At 39.8% G+C, this 23,527-nt stretch overlaps 2 protein-coding genes across 19 annotated transcripts in view; both read right to left on the bottom strand.

Moving 5' to 3' along the window:
* cax1 (cation/H+ exchanger protein 1) overlaps positions 1-23,527 on the bottom strand; it is a 1,125,587-nt gene that overhangs the window by 554,068 nt on the left and 547,992 nt on the right. The window lies entirely within an intron of this gene.
* Positions 1-23,527, bottom strand: part of erc1b (ELKS/RAB6-interacting/CAST family member 1b) — a 340,281-nt gene that overhangs the window by 235,597 nt on the left and 81,157 nt on the right. For all 18 annotated transcript variants that reach the window (XM_037539543.1, XM_017723129.2, XM_017723132.2 and 15 more), the window contains 3 exons: positions 18,727-18,894; positions 17,347-17,514; positions 4,157-4,294 (listed from right to left, as the gene is read on the bottom strand). In XM_037539543.1, coding sequence (XP_037395440.1) covers positions 4,157-4,294; positions 17,347-17,514; positions 18,727-18,894 — 474 coding nt within the window. The remainder of the gene's footprint in view (positions 1-4,156; positions 4,295-17,346; positions 17,515-18,726; positions 18,895-23,527) is intronic.

The raw sequence follows: 23,527 nt of genomic DNA, 5'->3' as shown, positions 1-23,527 counted from the left end.
GGGTTAGAACTCATTCATATTCATCAGGCAGAGCTGGCAGGCGTTAGAGCTGATGGAGTGGCCCACAAGCTGCCAATCCCCAGCGGAGTCGGCCTGCTGTGAACGGCCCCAGCTTCATATTCCAGGCCGTATAATATGGCCTCGATACACAGAACCACTGATGTGGAATCGGGCCTCATTCGTGAGGGACGGCAGCCAACACAAGGTGTGACAGAAACATGAAGTTTGGAGGGATTTAATGTGTGTTTGGTAAATGGATAAATGACCCAAGTACACTAGTTGATCTCAACCCGAACCCAATCAGGAGCAACGACTGGGGGTGGGCAATAAGACGGTATTAATGTTTTCACGACACATTTTCCGAATAGATTATGAGAATCTTCAGCATCTCGAAGACAATGAAGAACTTGCAGACATAGACAACTTAGGACAACTGTGCTTGAACTGCATAATAACACCTGATTAGATTTATCATGCCTTTGGTACTCAAGAAAAGAAGTAACAAGAAGAGAATTAATCAAGTAATTAACCTTACTACAGGGGTTACTTACTATATTACTTATTACTGTGTACATTATATATAACTCAATACTATATAACTCAGTCACCTCACAATATTAATATCAGACATATTTTATACGTATAGCACATGGAGTATTGATTACACTGCACACAGTTTATGCGCTTTATGTGTGTGAGGTGTTAATTCAATTGATTAACTGTAAACAGTCATTTAGGATGATTTGATATGTAATGGTTCAATGCACAGAAACCATCAGATTTCTTTACAGTGGTGGTGAAAGTGTCTCCAACACAAGTATAGCCATTTTATTTATTATGCAAAATAAAAGTTAATCGTGAAATAGTGGTAAATCTGAACAGGAAAAAAGGGTTTCCTTGCCTTATAATACCCTGGATGTGCTTTTCCATCATGAATGAATTTGTAATTTTTTACTGAAAAACTCTCGTAAAACATATTTTCAGCCATCAGGCAGCACATTCATAATTCCTGTAAACTTTCTGTGAGGGAGCTTTGAGAGGTGGCCGTCTGGTTCCTATCATTACCAGTGTTAACAATGTTGATTCAATAAGCTTCTCAAGAACAGCACATTTTCTATCAAACCACTGAATAATTTAACATTTTGACAATTCAATTATGCAGAAATTATGAAAAAAAAATATTTCGCCTTTAAAAAAAGCAGCTGAATCTCTTTTAAAGGGTCTGTTGAATGAATCTAAAATACCTTGGAAAGTATGAATCCTTTAATTAAGAATCATATTAGAGCTGACATGTTTGCTTTGTTTTGGCTCCTAAACACTTAACTAACCGGCTAACACCATTTGATATGGAAGATCATTTGTGGGACAGGCTCTCTGGGTGGTCCAAAATGTTAGGTGGAAATTTCTGCTGAGAGACAAGCAATGGGAGCCATCGGAACAAACCAGATACCACTATTCATCTCCAGGGTAGGTGTCTGGTCCTGTGACTGCGGATGGCCTGGCTGAACCGTGCAGCACCGCAGAGTAGGGGGATTAAATAGAGCGGCTAGGGAGAGGCCACAGAAAAGGTGAAAGGGGTTCAAGTTCAAGTAATAAATGCTCAAAGCACACTTTGAGGTCGGGAAAATACCAAAAAGCAAGTGTACATCCAAAGGGCTGTGCTGGGAATATCCCTACACAGGACCGGCTGCTCAAACAAACACACAAAGACAGGCAAAAGCACTGAGACACAGCTGATGAGAAGTGACAAGGGGATTGACCCTTGGCTCTGCCACTGTGCTGTGAGTTCAAGCGTGGTGTGAAGCTGACTGAGTCCTAACATGGGGACTTGTGACGGAGTAATCTCTGCTGTTGTCACACACAATCACAGACATGTACACAAACACAAACACAGCCTCTCTGATGTATGAACTGACTTGACAGGCTCTGATTTAAATCACTGATTTATGCTTCAAAACAGGAAATTAAAATTGTATGAATGCATTGCTAAAGAGGGAAAACTGAAGGAGTACTTTCTCTGTAACCATATGATGTGGTATGAACTATATGGACCATTCGACAAAATCAGTTCAAACTGCGGTTCTACAGTTAAATACTATTAAAAAAAAAAAACAAGTATTCCAACCCTAGATATTTACAAGGCCTATGTTACTATCTATTTAAACCAAAGGCATTAATTGACATGGTAATAAACTAAATACAAACAAAATCATCTTTTACAGGGTACTTTCTCCTGGGCGCTGTCTGTCCCAAACCCTAGCGCCTAATTCTGTATTTGTAAAAAATAAATAACACTTTCTTTAAATCTTATTTTTTAAAAATGTATTTTTAAGACAAAATATGGCTTTACCATGAGTTTAACTTTAAATGTAAAACTTTCCAAAAAAAAAAAAAAAAACATTTTTAAAAACAGTCCCACGTTTTCAGATCACTACCGAAACACAGAGTTTCAGTCTGTAGGCGGAGCCTTATTTTAGATACACTCCTGTATTTTAAGTGAGATTGCATCCCTTTCCCTCAGGGCCACAGGGTAAGCAGTTAAATCCCACTGTTTTAAAGTAAATTAGCCCAAAAGTCTGAAAATTAGTGTGGAACATTAAGAAATGTCAATACCAAAACACAGATTTTCTGCAACTGAACTCTTTTTGTGCTTAAATGAATATTAGATCTTATGTTTGTAATTGTTCAAATCTTTGCATTTTTGAGTTCTGCTGAAAAACTAAAATTATCACTCCGGAAACATTTGGAAATTTCAAACTGTTGCATCATTAGTGACTAAATTAAACTCTGAATCAATAGTTTTAATAAAATAAACATAATTAAGGTATAGGGCCATGCAAAGCAACAGGAATTTAGTCTAAAGTCCAACTTGGCTAAAAGTCCAAATTACCAAAACAATTCAGTAGTCCATATTCAAATCCATGTTCAAAGACGGAGTCACTCCGAATGTAGGCTGCATTTCTAGGCTGTATATGAAGGGTCCTTCATTTTGCAATGGCCTTCTATGATGTAGCGGCCGAGAAATGCACCCTTGGCTTTGGAACACATAGTTCCATAGTTCTGCTCACAAGTCAGCTCCATAGAAGAATTGTACCAGAGTAAAAGCCCCATGTCTTTCTCTCTTACATGCACTTAAGCACCAAAGACAAATATACAGTGAATTATCAGAGTTACTACATTCCTTTCATGAACCATTTCCACTGAGAAGAGGTGTAGAATTTCAAACATGGAAAATGGAGTTAGTTGTTTAATTTGCAGCAGCACAGCTCTCCTTAAAGCAAACTGCACTTTTGTGCTTTATTTCATGCAGAAATATACAGGATGATATATGGAGCGCTCAACTAAGCCTCTGCCTTATAAGATCCACTACTTAGGAATGATGCATAACAGTGTTCTAAAAGGAACAAAGGTCTGTCACTTTATTTTAAGGCCCTTTACATCAATATGATGACACTTACATTATAAGACATTTCATGTTGTGATTACTGGCATAAACAGTTTATAAATGTTATTCAAGACTTATGCATGTGTTATGAAGACCCTATGTAGGTATTCTTCAAATAAAGCGTTCCCAAATATTTGCACTGCACATATGTAAATATGTACTGTTGTATATGTACTGTACATATGTACTGTTGTATATGTACAACAGTACATATAGTTTTAGTTAATTTCAATAAGTTTTATTTCATAACTTTTTATACTGTACAACTGTACATTGGAAATAGTGTAGATGTTTCTTCATATTTCTTTTGTATTTAAATTCTATAAGGGGTTTACGCACCTAAGATTTTCATTCACCTTTGCACCGGTGGAAATGCAATGGGACAAACATGATTTGATTTGATACTGGCTCACTGTGTAACGCTAAAGAGCTGATGATGATAAAGCTGATGCCTTGTCTGATGTTCTAGTGCCAAGATTTTCATCTTAACTGAACAGTAGAGAGCTATATGTTCTATACAGAGAATGGACAGCATGAATAAGAGCACTTATGGCTCAGTCCACTGCTATATAATCACAAGACCTTAGCCCCAGCAATTATTTCTAGGAGATGAGGCTCAAAAACCCTCAATCCCTGTCACCCTAGAGGAAACACAAATATGCCCTTAAGCGTTCAGTAGGGTATGTGTTTGTGTATGAGGGTAATACCCACCTTCTCAGCCAGAGCCTCCTCCAGCGTAGTGAGAGCAGTGTCAGTGTTGGAGGTGTCGGCCTGCAGGGATTTGACCCGCTCCTTCAGACTGCTCATCTGCTTCTCCTTATCTTTCAACTGTTCCTGCAGGTTCTCAATCTTCAGAGAGAGAGAGAGAGAGAGAGAGAGAGAGAGAGAGAGAGAGAGAATAAGAAAGACAGAATACAACTCAGCATCCTGACGACATGGTTTATAACAAAGCAGTCCAGTAGGTGCACCTCTCCTACATTTGCATCCTCCCTCAGCAGGATAGACGTTTTAGGGAAACATCAGAGGCAACACAGAAAGCACAAAAAAGGTTTTGGTTAGCCAAGCTAAAAATTCTAAACAATAGGCTGTGATTTTACTTCTAGCTCCAATCATCGCCCTGGTTTAAACTCTGAACATGAAGCTAAACACCCACAACTCCGGCTCAGTGAGACTTGGTTATCCAGAAATTGTCGTTTTCAATTCTGCATATTAAGACTCTCTAGTTAAGACATGACTTAAAGATTTGCGGTGCAACCAAATTTAGAAAAGGATTGTTTGAAACTAACTAGTGTAACTAAGGACTTAGCAAAGACTTCAGGCCCAAACTTAAGTATAAACCTAAGCAAACCTGGTGCAACCCTGACCTGGTCTTCAGAGCAATTCAAGCCATTATAATAAATAAAGACACCTTCATTTAACAAATAAAGCCAGCTTTTATTAGACTCCAGAAGTTGTTTAGGAGCTGATAGGAAAAGTAATCTCTGGATTTATTACCTCTTAAAAAGAGACTAACTAATATTTTCAAGCGTGGGTTTCCCCAGGATAGTTCTAACACAGTTTTAACCATGAATGGTCTTAGAAGCTGGAGTCAGTGTGTAACCGCTAATTCACCCTTTAACCCTGGGGTTGGCACACAGACTGTTGGTCACCATAGCAACACAGACCATAATGTGGCCAAAGAGAAAGATTTAAGACTAACATCAATAATTTAGACACAAATGGACTTATTTGCATTCACAATCACTCCGGCTGGTTTCCTGATATGTTTAATCTGTGATAAGAAACTGTGACACACTAAAAAGCCATGAGGCTGAAGGCTCTATAACCTTAACGGGAAAATGTGAACAAGAAGCTGCCGACTGAGCAGCTGACTTCAATCCCCATAAAAAGTCGACTGTTAAGAGAGATTTTACAGGAAAACAGTTCTACTTTTGGGGAAAATTTCCCTGCCAGAGATGCAAGAAAAGCGACTAGAGCTGAGCAAAAGCTTAAAGTAGGGCCAAGTCAGTTTTCATTTATATTACATTTTCAGCCTATGCTAGTATTATTGAGACAAATTTTCAGGCAAGATGGTAAAATGGGCATAAAACATTGTGGCTCCCAAGGTGGTTTGATTTTTGTTGAAAGGACAAAATGGCCTTTCTTAACATTTGGGTGGCGACTCCTGTACTAGACCATCTAGATGAGCACTTCTACACAAAGAAGCTCCTTGAATTCACAATTCATTCAAGTAGAGAGCTGTACAATAACAAGCTGCACAATGTCAAATCAGTGGTGTTAAACTGTTTGCATTCAAGACCTAAAGAGTTAACTAAAACTACTGCGCGACCTGATTTTATACAAGCACCACTGATTTTTGCATTTCATATAAATTCACCAAGCGCAGAGAAGAGAAAGAAAAACACCAAACAATCAATTTTCTGTTTTGACTCAAAATAAACAACAACCTCATTAGAGTCATATTGCGTGTTAATTTTCCTCCATAAAACTTTTCTTATCTGTGTCTGCGGCTGGTGTGAAGGCTGCACGAGGCAGGAGCTGATAAATGACAGGGGAGATGGGCATTTCGCAAACTCAATCCATTCATCATGCTGCGACAGCTCAATGAAAAGACTGACTGTTCCTGTCCCCCCATTTCACATTCAATTAAACACTGACGGATTTGATAAATAGTCGCAATTCTTTTTTTTTTCCTCCCCCCCTCAAATCACTTCTAAAAACAAACTGCTGTCAATACCCTCCCCAAAACGCTTCGGTAAATCAGGCACGTTTCTGCTTGAGGCTGGAGGTAAAAGGTGATCAAGATCCAGAGAGCAGAAGAAACGACATGAATTGCGAACTGGAGGCACCTTCTCCTTCGTTCCCTACGAGAACGTAAAAATTCCCTCAACTTTAGGCTGGTTGCCATGGCTACAGCACTGCAGAAAGCAATGCTGTAACAGCGGAGGTTAAGTCTGAATGTGACTAAATTAACAGGGTAATGAAGAAAAACGATGGGCGCTGGGGATGAGCGATGTGTGAAAGACATGTGGACTTAGGAAATGAGCATTAAAGAAGTGCAGCTTGCTCTTCCCTGCATCCCTCACTCCGTTTATTTTCACATAAACCCTCTGCTCCTTCGGTCCAGGCCAGAGTAAGCTTGCTGTTCTTAATGACTCAAAAGCCGTGTCCTCCTTTCAGTGCCTTCAAAAGGGCAAAAGTAATGCCTACAATGCTGCCCTAGTCAAGTTTCCTAACCTGATTGCTGAGAGAGATAAAGTTGTGTCAACTTATGCATTTAATTAAAAGGATGGATGTTTTGGCAAAAGGGTTTCAAAGGAAAACAAACGATGGGAGTGGGAAAAGTGAGAAGAAACTCGATAATGAATTTGCCCTGGTTTGAACAACTAGAGTTGTTTCCCCGAGTAATAAAAATGATGGCGGAGTTTGTTGTTTTAAATAATTTCAGACATGTTTGGACAGATGTCTGGGGCCGAGTTGCTCTACTGGAGGTATTTCAGGCTGAAAAAGTGACCGTTAGTAGGACATGGTGGATTTGTTTGGTGCTTTTTTTTTTTTTTTTTTTTTAAAGATGTTTTTAGTTCAGACAGGCCTTTGTGTCCCGTCCAGACGTAGAGCCGTTTTCTCCTCCAGAGTCACCACGGTGCTTCAAGGACATGTGGGACAGACACTAAGCTTACACTCATTTCAATGCAATGCACATGAAGAGAGAGAGAGAGAGAGAGAGAGAGAGAGAGAGAGAGAGAGAGAGAGAGAGAGAGAGAGAGAGACAGAGAGAGAGAGAGAGAGAGAGAGAGAGAGAGAGAGAGAGATACAGAGAGATAAGCATGCAGAAAACATTTCCAGACTCTCATTAATCAACTCTGCACCTGACAGCTGAACTGACAGCTCCACCTGTCTGTCACAGCACACACCACTCAGCTGAGTGCCTCTCTAAACACACACACACACACACACACACACACGTCTGAATCTATTCACACACTTGACATTCACAGGAAGTGTTTGCCTTTGATGGTGTCTGTAGTTGTTCTGAAGGTCTAACAGCCTGATTAAGGTTCTCATCTCAGACCCTCAGAAGTTTGGCAAAAGTTTGAGCGCCCTGGTAAAATTACATTTTGTTGATTTTTTATTTCGCTGCTGTCAGAACAAAACCTTGTATCTCCAAAATGACAACTTTACAGGAGAAGGAAAAAACATACTTTACGTTTAATGTGAGTCAGTGGAACCAGACATTTTTCCCTAAGTAACTTTGGGCCATTTCTTTTGGTCCATTCATCATGAAAATTACACACAATGTAAAGAGTAATAGGCATTTTCAAACTATGTCAAAAACTGAAAAATGACATAAATGGAGATACGAGGGTTTGTCCTGACAACAGCGATATGCTGTAAATAAAATAATACAGTATTTATGCTACAGTACATGCTACAAAATTCAATGTCCTTTACCATAGAGAACAAGTGGTCACTCAAATCAGTGAATTACATCATTTTGCACTTCGGCACTTTTGCCTGTGAACAAAATTGTGGCTACGGGGATTTTCTATATATTGATGATGTCGGAACAAAACCTAACATCTCCAATTTTATCATTTTTTCAGTTTTTGCCAAACAAAAATGTTTACTTAGATTTAAGTGGGCTTATTGGGGCTTTCCCCCTTAAATGAGATATATGTATATTTACATTTATGGCATTTGGCAGATGCTCTTATCCAGAGCGACTTACAGTTTGATCATTTTACGGTGGTGTTAGGAGTCTTGCCCAAGGACTCTTATTGGTATAGTGTAGGGTGCTTACCCAGGTGGGGATTGAACCCCAGTCTACAGCATAGAAGGCAAAGGTGTTACCCACTACACTAACCAACCACCATGTTTGCACATAATTGTATACGATTAGAACAGCAAAACAAAAGTGATAACACTCAGCATCTACAGCTTCACCTAATCCATTTCAGCATCTCCAATAGCCCTGCTGGCCACTAACGACAAAACACACTGGTGATTATTTTACTCAGTCCATATTATTCACGTACAGAGTCATATGATAACTGTAATTTTATTTTAGGTCAATAATCACAGCAATGAGAAACAGCCACGCTTCCAAATTCAGCTAATGGCAGTAATGTGCATTCATCTCCTGCCCTGCTGTAAGAAGAGAGGTGAGGAATTACACAGATGATGATTACATTCAAATGGGCTGGGGGGAAGATGGGAAAATGGCATAGACTGTGCGAGAGAGCGAGAGAGAGCGAGAGAGAGCGCGAGAGAGAGAGAGAGAGCGAGAGCGCGAGAGAGAGAGAGAGAGAGCGAGAGCGAGAGAGAGAGCGAGAGAGAGAGAGAGAGAGAGAGAGAGAGAGAGAGAGAGCGCGAGAGAGAGAGAGAGCGCGAGAGAGAGAGAGAGCGCGAGAGAGAGAGAGAGCGCGAGAGAGAGAGAGAGAGAGAGAGAGCGCGAGAGAGAGAGAGAGAGAGAGAGAGAGAGAGAGAGAGAGAGAGAGAGAGAGAGAGAGAGAGAGAGAGAGAGAGAGGGAGAGAGATATTGTCAGGCTATGGGGGCAGAATAAGCAGGATTGGATGACAGTAATTGCATATGAACAAATGAACAAGATGTGCACAGAACTGTGTGTACACACGCACACGCGCACACACACACACACACACACACACACACACACACACACAGTACACCCACATACTCAGGTCTGAGCCACAGTCTCGGGTTTCATCAACTCATCTGTGTGTATGAGAGGAAAAAAGAACAGGGGAGACGATAAGAGACGCTTTCCCTCAAACACAGAGAGACTTAGAGGAATGTGTGACTGAGTGCAGTGAGAAAGAGAGACTGAGGGAGAGACACGGAGAAAGAGAAAGAGTGAACAAGTGAGAGGGAGAATTACAGAGAAAGAGAGAAGGAGAGAGAGAGAGACAGAATAAGAGAGACAAGGAGGGAAGGAGAAAGAGTTTAAGTGAGAGAGAGGGAGAGAGCAAATAAGAGAGACAGAGGGAAGGAGAGAGAAAATAGACAGAGCAAGAGAGAGCAAGGGGAAGAATAAGAGACAGAGAGAGGAAAGAGAGAGAGAGAAGGAAGGAGAGAGTAAGAAAGAGAGCAAAAGAGAGAGGATGAGCATGAAAAAGAGACAGAGAACAAGAAACAGAGACACCTGAGAGCAAGATAGAGACAGATGGACAGAGGGGAAAGAGAGACAGAGAGAGACAAATGGACAAGGAGAGAGACAGAGAAAGCACATGAGAGCAAGAGAACGACAGAGACTGAGGGGATAGACGGAGGAAGAGAGAACAAGAGAGAGACACTGAGAAAAAAATGAGGAGGGAGGGAGAGAGAGAGAGAGAGGGAGAGAGAGGGAGTGAGGGGGACAGGGAGGGAGGGAGGGGGAGGAGAGGGAGGGAGGGAGGACAGTGGAGAGAGATGGAGGGAGGGAGGGAGGAAGGGAGGAGAGAGAGAGAGAGAGAGAGAGAGAGAGAGAGAGAGAGAGAGAGAGAGAGAGAGAGAGAGAGAGAGAGAGAGAGAGAGAGAGAGAAAGAGATGGTGCATGAATTATTAAAGAGTGTTTTGTTTCACTTAGTGATCTGCAACTTGTCAGCATGGCATCAGCTCTGACTACAGACAACAAGACATACACACACACACACACACACACACACACACACACACACACACACGTGTCCGCAGAGGGAAGAAACTGCATTTACAGTGAGTTGCATCATAACTGTATGCAGCGTGCAAACAGAAGCAAACAACACCTCAAATCCTCCGAGTTGGAGGAGAGAAACACACTTTATTGTTGGTTTTCCTACAAAAACAGCAGGAGGAAAAGTGCAGGTAAAAAACCTGCCGTGTAGAGACAGTGTTAGAGTTAGCGTGTATATATTCATCTGTTGTATGAATGGGTTTTTTTCTGTGCATCATAAGAGAGAAAAAAAAAAAGAGCACACGCTCGACTCAGTAATGCAAATGAGTTTGAGGCGTCTGACACTTGAGTGGGTGAGACCTGACAGGTAAGTGACACATCGCAAGCTTCTTCAACTCCCCCCCCACACACACACACACACATATACACGATCAGATTAATTACAAACTTCTGTATTCTACTGACTAAAATAAACATATACAGCGCCCCCTAGAGACAGTGAAGATTTAAGAGCATCCCTATTTGATGTTGAGGTCATCATTAATTTAAGGGCCTTATTAACATTCACTCTCCTCTTCTGTCTCGCTCTCTTTCTAAAAAAACAACAAACACTAGGTATGTCTTCCAGCTTCTATGCATTTGGAATAAAAAAATCTAAACAAATTAGAGGTGATATAATATAATATAATATATAAAAATTACTTGCAAAAGTTTGAAAGCTCCATGCCAAATTGCATGTTTTATTGATTTCCTAAGTAAAAATAAATTAACTTGAACTTAAATATGGCATTTATCTGCCAATTAAAGTGCACAATTCTTATTTATCCATTTAACACACGTCTAATGCACTGAATTTGTAATGGTAGAATTGGATACAGTCATTTTTAATAAAGAATGTACTATTTTATCAATTTTTTTTTTTTTGGCCAAAAACATTTTGGGCCATTTTCAAATGTCAAATTCAAAAGAAAAAAGAACTAAACAGATAAAAAGGTGAGGTAGTACTTTAATATCTCCCCCGCCACATCTGAAGAATCGGAGAATTTGGAGAAAAAAAATAAAAGAAATCAAATCATGATGAGCGATGAACATCACTTTATGATGCACTGAATAATTTCTTAAGGAACCATCAAAGTAAATCATCGTGAGGGTAGAAAAACAGATCTACTCATGCACTTTGACGACTCTTACAGTGGAAAAGACAGCAGGAATCTCCTCAGTTAAAAAGGCCCAAACGCAGTTAGCCATGGCTCCCCCGAAAATCCTCCTGTACAATAGGAATGCCAAAGAGAGCCTGCTCAGCGTCAGATGGCCCGCTTCAGTTTACATACTTGAGTGAGGCCTGCTGAACTGCGTCCCGTATTTTCCCTCTTCAACACGCTAACAAATGTTATTTTCCTCACCGTGTACTCTGAACTTAACAAAGGATGCTCGTCCAAACCACTGTTCTCGATGTTTAGCCTGGAGCAAACGCAGCAGAATTCCCTGCCAACTTATTAGACTTTGACGAAATTAAATTAAAGTGATTTCGCAAATTGCTGAACGAAGGTGAGTGTTTCCTCTTACAATAATAAACACCTAAGCTAAACGAAGCATGTTGGGTTTATATGACTAAGCAAGTCCAAAGAGCTTGGAGGTAGAACTTGTTTTATAAACAGGGTGGCACACACTGAAAGGGAGGAAACCTTCGGCTGCACAAAATCAGCTTGACTAAAAACCAGAAAGAACACCAGAGATGAACAATGGCCAAACACAAAGAAGAAAGAACAAGGAAGAGTCAGGAAGGGCCAACAGTCCACACTGGTTTTGGTGATACAACTGGTGTCGCATTAGGTAGAATTGTGTAGAACTGTAGTGGAACCGCTGTCCCACAGACTGATGTCTGTGTAGGAGATTGAGAGCATACATTACATTGCAGGGCATGTTGGGGGACTACAGTGCAGCGCATTGTGAAACAGGCTAAAATTAATAAAAATTTAAAATACTTTTGCAGACCGGATAAGATCATTTTGCGGGCCTGATCTAGTCTGCTGGCTTTGTGTTTAACATATGGGTCTTATGTGAAGTCCAAAGAACTTGGATGCAGAACTTGTTTCATTAACAGGGTGGCAAACACTGAAAGGGAGGAAACCTTCAGCTGCACAAAAACAGATTGAATAAAAACCCAGAAAGAACACCAGAGATGAATAAAGGCCAAACATGAAGAAGAAAGAGCAGAGACAGGAAGGGCTAACATTTCACGTTCAGAATTATATGCGTAAACATGCATCCATGCAAAATGCTCTTACTGCACAGCTAGGTGTCTAAACGGCTTTGCATAGATTTTCCTACACAAACGCAGAGCTGATTCAAAGAGACAGAAGGGTTTTATTATGAGAACATGACGGACTCTCCCTCACTGTAATTCTGTCTCTGTGCAGTTCTCTCATGCTCCATCTGACCTGAGCAATGCCATGTATTCAGCATAAAGCTTCACCGTAGGAGTCCGCACATACCTCCATAGCACTGTCTCAATGTGTTATGGCCATTAGGAGTGGCTCTGGGGCGATGCACAGCGGCTATGGAGCTATAATGGAAACAAAATGTTTCTCTTTCTGCGGCTGGGGAGCCGGGGCTCTGTTTCAAAAGAAACTGTATTCACCATGCCCCCAATGACTCCGAGATGCTTTTAGACGCTGACTGTGAAAAGGGAAAGACAAGGGGAGGCAGAGGAAGAAAGAGAGCGAGAGAGAGCGAGAGAGAGAGAGAGAGAGAGAGAGAGCGAGAGCGAGAGAAGGGGAGGGAGGGAAAAGAAAAAAAAGAATTTATAAAAGTAAGCTGAGAGAGAGAGAGAGAGAGAGAGAGATCAAGAAAGAAAGAATAAGAAAGAAAGAAAGAGTGAGATAAAATGAGGACAAACAAGCAAGAGAGAAAATGCTTGAGTAAGAGCAGAGAGGGAATGAGCGAGTGTGGGTGAGAGAGAAAGCTTGTGTAAGAATACAGAGACAGTGAGAGTGAGAAGGCAAGAGTGTTTGCAAGGATGAGAGAGTGAGCTTGTGTAAGCGTAAGAGAGCTAGAGACAGACAGCAAGAGTGTGGGAGAGCGAGCTTGTGTAAGAATAAGGAAAAGAGCGAGAGATGGGGAGAGTGAGAAAGCGAGAGGGTGTGACGGCAAGAGAGTGAGCTTGTGTAAGAATAAGGAAGAGACCTAGAGAGATAGTGAAAGACAGCAAGAAAGTGAGAGAGAGTAGGAGTGAGCAAGAGAGAGCGTGAGCTTGTGTAAGAATAAGGAAGAGACCTAGAGAGATAGTGAAAGACAGCAAGAAAGTGAGAGAGAGTAGGAGTGAGCAAGAGAGAGCGTGAGCTTGTGTAAGAATAAGGAAGAGACCTAGAGAGATAGTGAAAGACAGCAAGAAAGTGAGACAGAGTAGGAGTGAGCAAGAGAGAGCGTGAGCTTGTGTTGAATTAAGGAAGAGGGCAAGAGAGAGACAGCGAGAGAGTGAGAAAGCAAGAGAGAGAGAGAGTGTGAGAGTGAGAGAGTGAGCTTGTGCAAAAATAAGTAAGAAAGTGAGAGAGCGAGATCTTTACTGTGACTGAGCCAAACACAGTTAAAGTGTGAGAGAGCTGCTGGAATCTCCATCAGAGTGAAGGAGGAGGATGATTCCTGCTCCCCCATGAAGGTGATCTCATGGTGGGATTTGTCTGATCTGATCAGTCCCTGCCGGAGCTGTAACCGATCAGGCCTATCAAGCTGTGTGTACGCATGGTATGAGAGAAGCGCTGCAGCTGCTCAGCTGAGACCTGCGCTCGTCAGTGGCCTTTTTCTGGCAGGAGCGGAGCAGAGGATGAGCGGAGACAGACAGTGTTCACGCACCATAAAGACACTGTCCGTCACTCAGAGCCTCTTGTCCCCTCACACTTGAGTCTGCCAATCACACCAGCATCCACTCAGCTTCTACACCACACTAAAGCTCCTGTGGCTGGATACACCAGCTGTGCGCAAGTTCAATCATAGGCTAGCTGTACAACAAATGGTTACTAAATTCAGCTCTATGCATTACTAAATCAAAACAGTTTGCACCACAAACTTGTTTTAACATTGAGCTCAGTAGTTACTAATATTCACACCCCCTCGGCAGGTGTAAGTTTAGGGGAAAACATCAACTGGGGAAACTATGTAGAAAGCACAAAAAGACTAAAAACATGACTTTTTTGGTTAACTAAGCTAAAACTCTAGACACTATACGCTGTGATGTTACCTGCAGCTCTAATCATCGTCCTGGTTTAAGCTCCGAGCGCGAAGCTAAACACCCACAGCTCCAGCTCAACTCCGGCTCAGACAGTTTTATTCAGTTTAACCTGTACACATCGTTCTCTTCTATGCTGGATATTTTTCCATTGAAAAAGTCAAAGCGGCTGCCATCTCTGCCATTGCAGCAGCTTTACTGCTTGGTTCTGAACATGTTATCACCATGTTAAAGCAATAAATGTATTAGTTGTTACTAATTAAGACACGATTTATGGATTTGTGGTGCAATTAAATTTTGTAAAAAGATAGTTTGAAACCAACTAGTGTTACTAAGGACTTAGGAAAGACTTTATGCACTGGGTGCCAAAAGGTTTGCACAAAGTTTGTACTTAAGTTTGTGCACCAAAGTCAAAGTTTATTTATATAATGCTTTTTACAACAGGTGCTGTCACAAAGCAGCTTTACAGAAAAATCGGTGTTCAAGCCCCCAAGAGCGTCGCCAATAGCGGCAGTGGCAAAGAAAAAGTCCCTAAAAGCGAGAGGAAGAACCCTTGAGAGGAACCAAGGCGCAAAAGGGGAACCCATCCTCCTCTGGTCAACACCGGATCGCAAACAGCATTAGTATAAAACATTAGAATACAAAAACAGGGGAAAACAGGCAGAGCAATGGTTATAATTAGATAGTTTGAGTTTATACAGCAGCAGCAGTATTAAGTATTATCAGAGAGGTCAGTTCATGCAGGTGAGGTCTGCAGTGTTGTAAAGCAAGAAGCTCCATTGTGGTCAAACTGGTTCAGATGGCTAGCAAGCAGTGGGCACACAACAAATATGAAAAGAAGCAACAGCATCAGACGCACAAGATGGGCAGCTGTTCAAAGCTTTTACAAAGTCCGCAGTTAACACTGATGAGTTTCAAACTGTCCTTTTATTAAATTTGGACCAAATGTTCTTAAGTCATGTCTCAACTAGTAACAACTTATGTGTGCGTCGCTTTCACTTAAGTTCAGAACCAACCACGATAGCTGGTTGCACTGGCTTTAAGCATTTGTGAAAATATCCAATAAGAGAAGAGAACAATGGGCCCCATTCACCAAATTTTCTTAAGAAGAAATTTCTCCGGAAAACCCACTTACACAGTTCTCACGAAGATTCTGACATTGGCCAGTGTTTTCTTATTTGGCATTTGTTCTTAGGTAAGAACAGAATCTACACACACTCAAGAGCACAAAGGTGTGAACAGTTCTGTGGTTTAAGAACACGTCATGAATCTGACACAGACTTTTTCTTAGGACCTTTCTCAAGAACACATTTAAGGAAAAAAGAAGATATTGGTGAATGAGGCCCAATGTTTACAAGTTTTTCCAGCTGAACTGAATGAACCTGAACACCTGTTTGCACTGTTTGTTTGTTTATTCTTTAATATTTCCTCAGGATAACCATCTGTATAGCTTTTTAAAAAAACATTTGAAACCATTCAACACTACTCAACAGTCTAACATGGACATGTTTCAAAAAACTGGAACTCTGCATGTTAGTATCATGTCTAGAGCAGAAATTGAATTAAATTGAAGTGTCATAATTAAAGCTATAAGTAAAATTATATTATAAGCCACATTATCTTAACCAGCTGCTCAGGTGGAGATGTATATATTTACTAGCGACTAAATTCAATATAAAGACCAATCTGAGTGGTGCAACCCATTCTGAATCAGTGATGCATAAATCTGAACTAACCACTTAAACGATAACTACAGCATGTTTGAAGCTCGTGCAAATTAACTAAACAATACAGCTGGTAAAATCTCTCAATAATGCCCGTTGAAAATGGAATGGGACATTCTCTGAGGAGCAGCACATGGGCCTAAGGTCACCACACTCAATGCCAGGTGTCAGCTAATGGGGTTTCAAACCCCGCAACATTGGGCTGTGGAGTAGTAGAACTGTGATCTGGAGTGATGGAGCTCCACCCAGTACCTTGAGTTGACCCAATGTAAGCATTTGACCTCACCAATACTCTGTGGCTGCAATCAAAGCATCACAACAATTTTCCAACATGTAGTGTACAGCATTCCCAGAAGAGTAGAGGCTGTTACTGCAGCAAAAGGGGACAAACTCCCTATTTCTTAATTTCAGAAGAAACACCAGAGGAGCAGGTGTCTACAAACATTTGGCCATACAATGTAGCTTTAAAACTAACCTGAACAACAAATTACAGCAAGTGTAATAATCTGCAAACCATTCGCTAAAATGTATACATAAATGGTAAAGATGGTAAAGAATGTGAAGTCAGGTAAAAACTGTTAAAATGCTAAACTTTTCTTCAATTAATTTTTTTCCCTTGATGGTCTCTTTATAATATTTGTATAGTTTTACATACCAAAAACACTCATAACTCATCTAACTTGATCATTTTCCAACCTCGCTTTATCCCTTAAAAATAAACAGGCTGTTTTTGTTACTGTGCCTTAAAGACTTATGTAAATGAACTCTGCTCTGATTGCCTGCCCTGTGTAGAGCCTCATTCTGAAACACTCTTTAGAATGTCAAACTGAATGGGTGGATCTAAACTGCTATAAGCCAGACAGGCAGACAACCATAGATGAGTTGTTTCCCGTGACGTTACAGAAACAAATTCAAAACAGGCTGTTCTTGCAGCTTCGTTCTCATATGCGGACTGTATGGCCTGGAGTGGGAATGGCTGCCTTGAAACTTTAACAGTCTTTACATATTAGTTAAAACTCCTTTATTTTTTATTTTAAAGCTTGGGAATTTCAGTTTTCCATGATAAACGGCCATTTAAAGTCAGAGCAGTATTCAGGCTAACTGACTGTCATTTCTGAGAAAAGGAGAGTTCCTCGCCATCAAAAATACACTTTTCCCTACTTTTAGAAATCAGATTCACAAGGATGGCTATTTTGTTAGTCTGCTGACAACAAACAATGGAAAAAATGATTTAACACTGCCACCTATAGGTAGGAAGAGGAAATCACTGTGAGCATGTAGGTTCGTACGAGTCTCCTTTACCTTCTTCTGAAGCACAGTGACTTTGCGCTCTTTCACATCGAGCATGTCTTTCAGGTCGTGAATTTCTCCATTAAGTGTGCCTTTCTCCTCTGACATCTCCTGGATCTGCTTAGTCTTCTTGTTCAACATGGTTTCCTTCTCCTCCAGACGCAGACGCAGAGCATCCACCTGATACCACAAACACACAACAGCTGTGAACAACCAAAACACCCTCAAAGTACAAGCTCACCACAGCAATAATCAAATTAAAGTCACTCTGTGCTTCATTTAGTCTGTTGTTTCATTTGTTTTATTTAAACTTGAGGCTGAAATATATTGCAATATAAAATAATAACATTTAATATAACAACAAATATAAAGTAAATTATATGAGTTTGAAGTAACACTCACATGCAAACACATGATAGTATAAAATAATTTCATGTTTCTTTTTTCTGAGAAATGTATGAAATTGTTTGTAAATAACTGAGTGCCCATTGATTTTTCTAAGTAAAAAAACCTTATTCTCTAGAGTCTGCACATTTTTATATACAACTGCTGTTTATTTGCTGAATTTATAATAATAAGAGGGAAAAAACAAAACATCAAATGTGGCTTGTGTGAAAGCTATGGCACATTTTGGCTTGTGTTTTTTTTTTTTTCCAATATTTTGAACTTTAGGTTTCTACACTGAAGAGGATGCGATTGTTATGAGAAATGTACAAAAGCAAGTCAAATGAATTCCAAAGTGAGAAAATTATGCCTTCTGCATATTTACATTGTTGATAGAACAGCAGTAAAGTCTATCTGGCTTTTCAGGGTCACTTGGCTGAAACTGTCTTTTATGTTGATATGGACAAAAGTGTCCTCAAATCATCCATCATGCATTAACTCAACACATCGGAAACAATACAAATAATAATAATAATAAATATAAAGACAAAAACTAATTCTAAGTCAGAATGAATCTTCAGCTGCCTTGGCTGGCATTCTAAACGACTGGGTAAAAATTCTGCCTCGCTAAGTTTCTGACAGAGAGACCCATTCACTCCAAAAGCGACTTAAGGTATTTATTGCATGCCAAACAAGTGAAATATGAGTTTATTCATCCAAATGTCCATGTTAGGAAACAACTTCTTGCTTGATACAACAGTGCCCCCTAGTGTTCCAACCAACATCTCGTTGCACCACTTGGGTCTCTTCATGTTTGAAGTTCTTGTGTGCATAATCCAATCCAAGTCCAGCAACGTATGAATATGTTGGGCAGTTCTTATGCAGTTATTTAGCTCCTTCACAACATCATAAAGGTTTATATGTGCCATATGCGTGTGAATAATGTCAGACAGTGGCAGTTTGTTTGATCACTGGTAGAGTAAATGAGCTCAGTTCTGTAGGGTTTACCTCGGTCTGTAGGATGGCAGCTCGCTGTTCTTTGGCAGTTAGAGACTCTTTGAGAACTTCAATGTGCTGCTTGCTGTCTGAGAACTGATTGGTGAGCGTCTCCAGTTTAGTCTGCAAGCCCAGCAGTTCAGTGTCCTTTCTGGACAGGTCCTGCTTCACCTGGTCGATCTGTGGAACACAAACAGTAAGTGAGCTCATGCTATGTGAGGAATGCTACATGAGGAAGAGCACAGTGCAGGTTTTCAGGCTCTCCCTAATAAATAAACAAACAACTCTCCATTTTTTCCCTTCTCTAGTGTTCCTTCCCTACTGCATACATACAGACAGTGTAGCCCATAAATAATTGGTGACAGTATTTTGTTGTTTTGGCTCTGTACTACAGCACTGGATTGGAAACGAAACAATTACAACGAGGCAAAAGTGCAGAATGTCAGTTTTAACCAAAGGGTATTTAAAGATATACTGAGTGAACTAAACATAACCTTTAAAAAATAGTCCCTCATTTCTGACCACAACTAATTGCACAAGTTAATATAATGTTTACAGATTGCATATTACCACTTTTCTCTTTCTAACAACAATATTGATATATTTATTCAGGCTAGAACAACCAGACTAATGAACAGTTTTGACCCGTGGGTGGTCAGGCTTCTGAACAAGCTGTTTAGCTGTGGGGCCTACCCCGCTACCATTTTACTCAGTCACATAATATTTATTTATTATATCATATCATTGCTACAACAATATCACTAAATCAGTAAGTCACTTTAATATATTATTATTTAATATCACATACATACATATACATATATACATATATATATACACACATATATATATATATATATATATATATATATATATATATATATATATATTATATTTATTTACATATATGTATATTTATTATATGCCAGTTTTAGTATTTTCTTTTTGAATTTTCCCTTTGTTTTGTCTGCACTGTTTTCAGTATGAATATAATGCTACTCTGTGCCTCAGCACAAGCATTTCAATGCATTAATGTCCAGACATTTTGTGCAAATGACAATTTTCAAACTTGACTTTTGAGTATCAGCAGACATCGATGCAATAATTTATTTTTCTTAAAAACTACATTTTCCTTACTCTTTTTTGTTTTTACATAAAAGAGTTTGATATAGTGTCTAAGCATGGCTAAAGTTTCAAAACGTACTATTGACTTCCCAGCCGAAACATGAAACTAAGCTGCAAAAACAGCCCATTTTGAACTCACTGCTTCTGAGATGCCCCGAAAAACCAACACATTTCCACATAGTCACCTATTCAGCCTATAGCACTTCAGTTCCGCCTGTTCACATTGAAGTTATAAGCAGTGGTTCAGCCTGGTCAGCTATATGAATGAGACACCAATACAAGGCAGCCAATCAGCATGTTCTCAATGTTAAAAAGCAAGACAAATGCAGGATTTGGGCCATTTAAACTGTGCCATTTATAATAGAAGCAAGCATCAAAAAGCAGCATCTCAAACTACTCAAAACACGCTACTACCCCACACAAAGGAATAACATAAAATGACACACTGTGCTATTTCAGGGTAGATTTGTTACAGGATTAGATCAGATTCAATCTTTTCCCTCCAATATCTGACCCAGCAATTTTCCCCCAATATCAGCCTGATTCAGATGCATGGCATCACATTGGTGCCATCTCTAACAATCTTAAATTAACTATGAAGTTAACGACTGCTAGTCGACTGTGACCCAGAGATGTTTACTATCTTTCCTGGTGATGCTCTACTAGGACTCCCTTTTCAGTTGCTGCTTGTTTCAGCAGCTTTTTGCCCTCAGCTTTGTCTTCAGTAAGTAAAACTTAAGTGGAATTTACTAGCAAGTCAATAACATTTTATTTTTTTGCCCTGGAAAACTCCATGATATGGAAGGTTGTGTGTTGTCTTGCTGCAAAGTAGTGCACCATCAACTTTTTGAGGCATCTGGCTGGATCTGAGCAGTTAAGATGCTTCTGTTCACTTCAAAAATCATCCTGCTGCCACTGGCAGCCCCAGTACCATTATAGAGAGCTGATTCAGTTCCACTAACAGCATGCCAGAGTCACCATGTCACACAGATAAGCTACTGTGCCTGTATCACAAGCAGTTCCATTCTCTCTCCACACTTTTCTTTTTTCATCACTCTGGTGCAGTGTAATCTTCTCTCATCTGTGTACCAGATTTTTTATGAATATTTTTGCAAACTGCATCCTTGCCTTTCGCTTAATGAGACTTACTAGTTGTTTGTATTGTGGGTCAACCTAATAGTGTGCGTTATGGGCAAAACTTTAAGATATATTTAAGTTTACTGATGGTTTTGGTATATTTATGCATACATGTTTTTAAATAAAGCCCTTTCTGATGCTTAAGTAATTTTTTTTATAGATTAGCAATGGCATATTATTCTGGATATCCCTTCACTTTCAGTAAGAATCATATTTAACCACAGTCATAAATCAAAAATATTTTTATTGAATATTTCATTGAATAAGGCCACAGCAGCTTCGTTGAGCCTGGCAAATATGGTGCTGAATGCTGTTTTATGTCCAAAAGTCATTTGTCTCATATGTGCATCTCTCTCTCTCACTCCAGCTTCAATCTACGACTATCAGATGCTTCTGGAATTCAGTCAATATTATAGCTGTTCACACTATCAATTTCAGCTGAGAAGATGTGGACCCTCTTATCTTGTAGGCCGAGACTGTGTCATCACCTGAAGCAGCTGGCTGAGTGAAGAGTGCCATCACCAACAGCTAACCCCAAGAGACTGGCTTTTCCTTCCAATCACCCCCTGCCAATTAACTCATAACAATCTGATATCTGGCCCTTTGACAATAAACTGGATTAATTTAAAAACCTAATAAAAAATGGATTTCTGTCTTTGAGGTGAGCAAATATTTCTAGAAGTGTTTTTATTGTATTTAAATGTTGGTTTTTAGTTTTTGTGGCAATTGTAGAGAACTTCTGGTATGAAAAAGCAGCAGTTGCTCATTTAATCTTGGTACGGCCATCTCTTTGTGGAAAGGTGTGAACTGTTTTTACAGCAGGGGCTCTCATCCCTCACTTTCACCCCACATTGCTCACTAGCAGCCTGTCACAATACACAGAGAGCTAACAATGTCCTAGTTAATCTGATAAGAGTTATTTTATTTGATTACATTAATTAAAAATATACACGTTGATTTTTATTCCACTGGCAGAAGAAAGTGTAAACATGCTGGTGTATTCCTCTATTTATGGTAGTCCTACTACTTTTGGTCACCTGAAATGGCTGGACCATGTATAACACATTGGATCTGATTCATAAAGGATTCACTCAATATGGATCTACATGCCCTCAGATTAAAACTGACCACTTGTAATTTAAATTCACCATCATTGTTTCATTTCTGATCCAATGCGTTGCAGTGCAGAGCCAACAAAACTAAAAGCCTCCAACTACATTTCGCTCTTCAGTCAGGACATCTGTGGTGAGAGGAAATGACAAAGCTGACTTTGACGTGACTTGTTTACTCTCCAGTTACTTACAGACTGTACTGTATAACTGCCAACAACAAAATCAACTATGGAGATAATTATAAAGCACTCCAAATATCAGGGCACTCCGGCATCTCATCGTGTCATGCCGGAAATACAATATGAAGCGTTAAACTGGACAGACTTATCTGATCAGTTCATGTTTAGCATTACTACCCTGCTACAAAGGGAGAAGGCATAGCAAATACACTAGAAAACACATTAAGTATGTTTTTTAGAGCAGTTATATAAGTTCAGTTGCGGGACATACCACACATTCATAGCCGCTGCCCTGACTTGTGTTGAAATGCTGCACTGAACTGCCCAAATGACGTATATGGCACATATTAGAGATCAAAATTTCTACAAAAATCAGTCACTGAGTCATCACCACAACGGTTTGCTGTGAAACGGTGCATTGTACAGAAACTTAACGGCTCAAATTTCTTTCCAATGGTGGTAACAGGAAAGAGGGGTCACAACGTCTACAACTCTACTAGGTCATTCTATTTACTATCCAACACAACCAGTGAGTTTTTACCTGTAGCATCAAGAAAAGTAGTAATAGTACAATTTAACTGTTAAATAGAAGTGAATCCAAAAAATAGGTTTTCCTTGGGTACTATTTCGCCTCGCATGCATCTCCCCACTATGATTATATTTTACAAATGTTTTACTTTCAACACAAAAACGATATAAAACAATGTCTCTGGCATCAGGCAGCGTTTTCATAACTATTTTACACTTTCTGTGAGGGAGCTCTCAGAGGCATTAAACCCTCCGATTGTTTTTGGGCTCAGTCTGATAACACTGAATGTTTAGCATCTCTAAATTAAATGACTGGCAATTTTTTTGCTTCATCTTTAATGACTTTTCCTAATTTAATGGGGAAAACTGGGTGAACAGTTGTGACATGTTTTCAATGTCCTGTACACATTTTTGTACGCATCAGTGTTCTTTGGGGTCAGGTTGACGCCATGCTGTTTCAGCTGTATAAAACATAAGAAATATGAACATTTTACACACATCTGTTTTGGTTGTTTTGGATGATATTGACGTCAGTATATCATGTGATTTTATAATATCCAGAAAAAGAAGAAAGAAAAAAAAAAACCTTCCCTCTGCTTTAGGGCCATAACCTAACTAACAACCACAGCTGTAGCAGTGCGAGAACCATGGAAATTTACAGCCCATGGGGTGGTGGGGGTATAATTCCCACCAGAACTTTGATATTTCCCAGAGGTTAAATTGCTTGGGTAA

Source organism: Pygocentrus nattereri, chromosome 1, assembly GCF_015220715.1.
Source record: "Pygocentrus nattereri isolate fPygNat1 chromosome 1, fPygNat1.pri, whole genome shotgun sequence".
In the NCBI taxonomy this organism is placed as follows: domain Eukaryota; kingdom Metazoa; phylum Chordata; class Actinopteri; order Characiformes; family Serrasalmidae; genus Pygocentrus; species Pygocentrus nattereri.
Note: the sequence above shows the minus strand (reverse complement) of the source record. Positions and strands in the feature narration are given on the sequence as shown.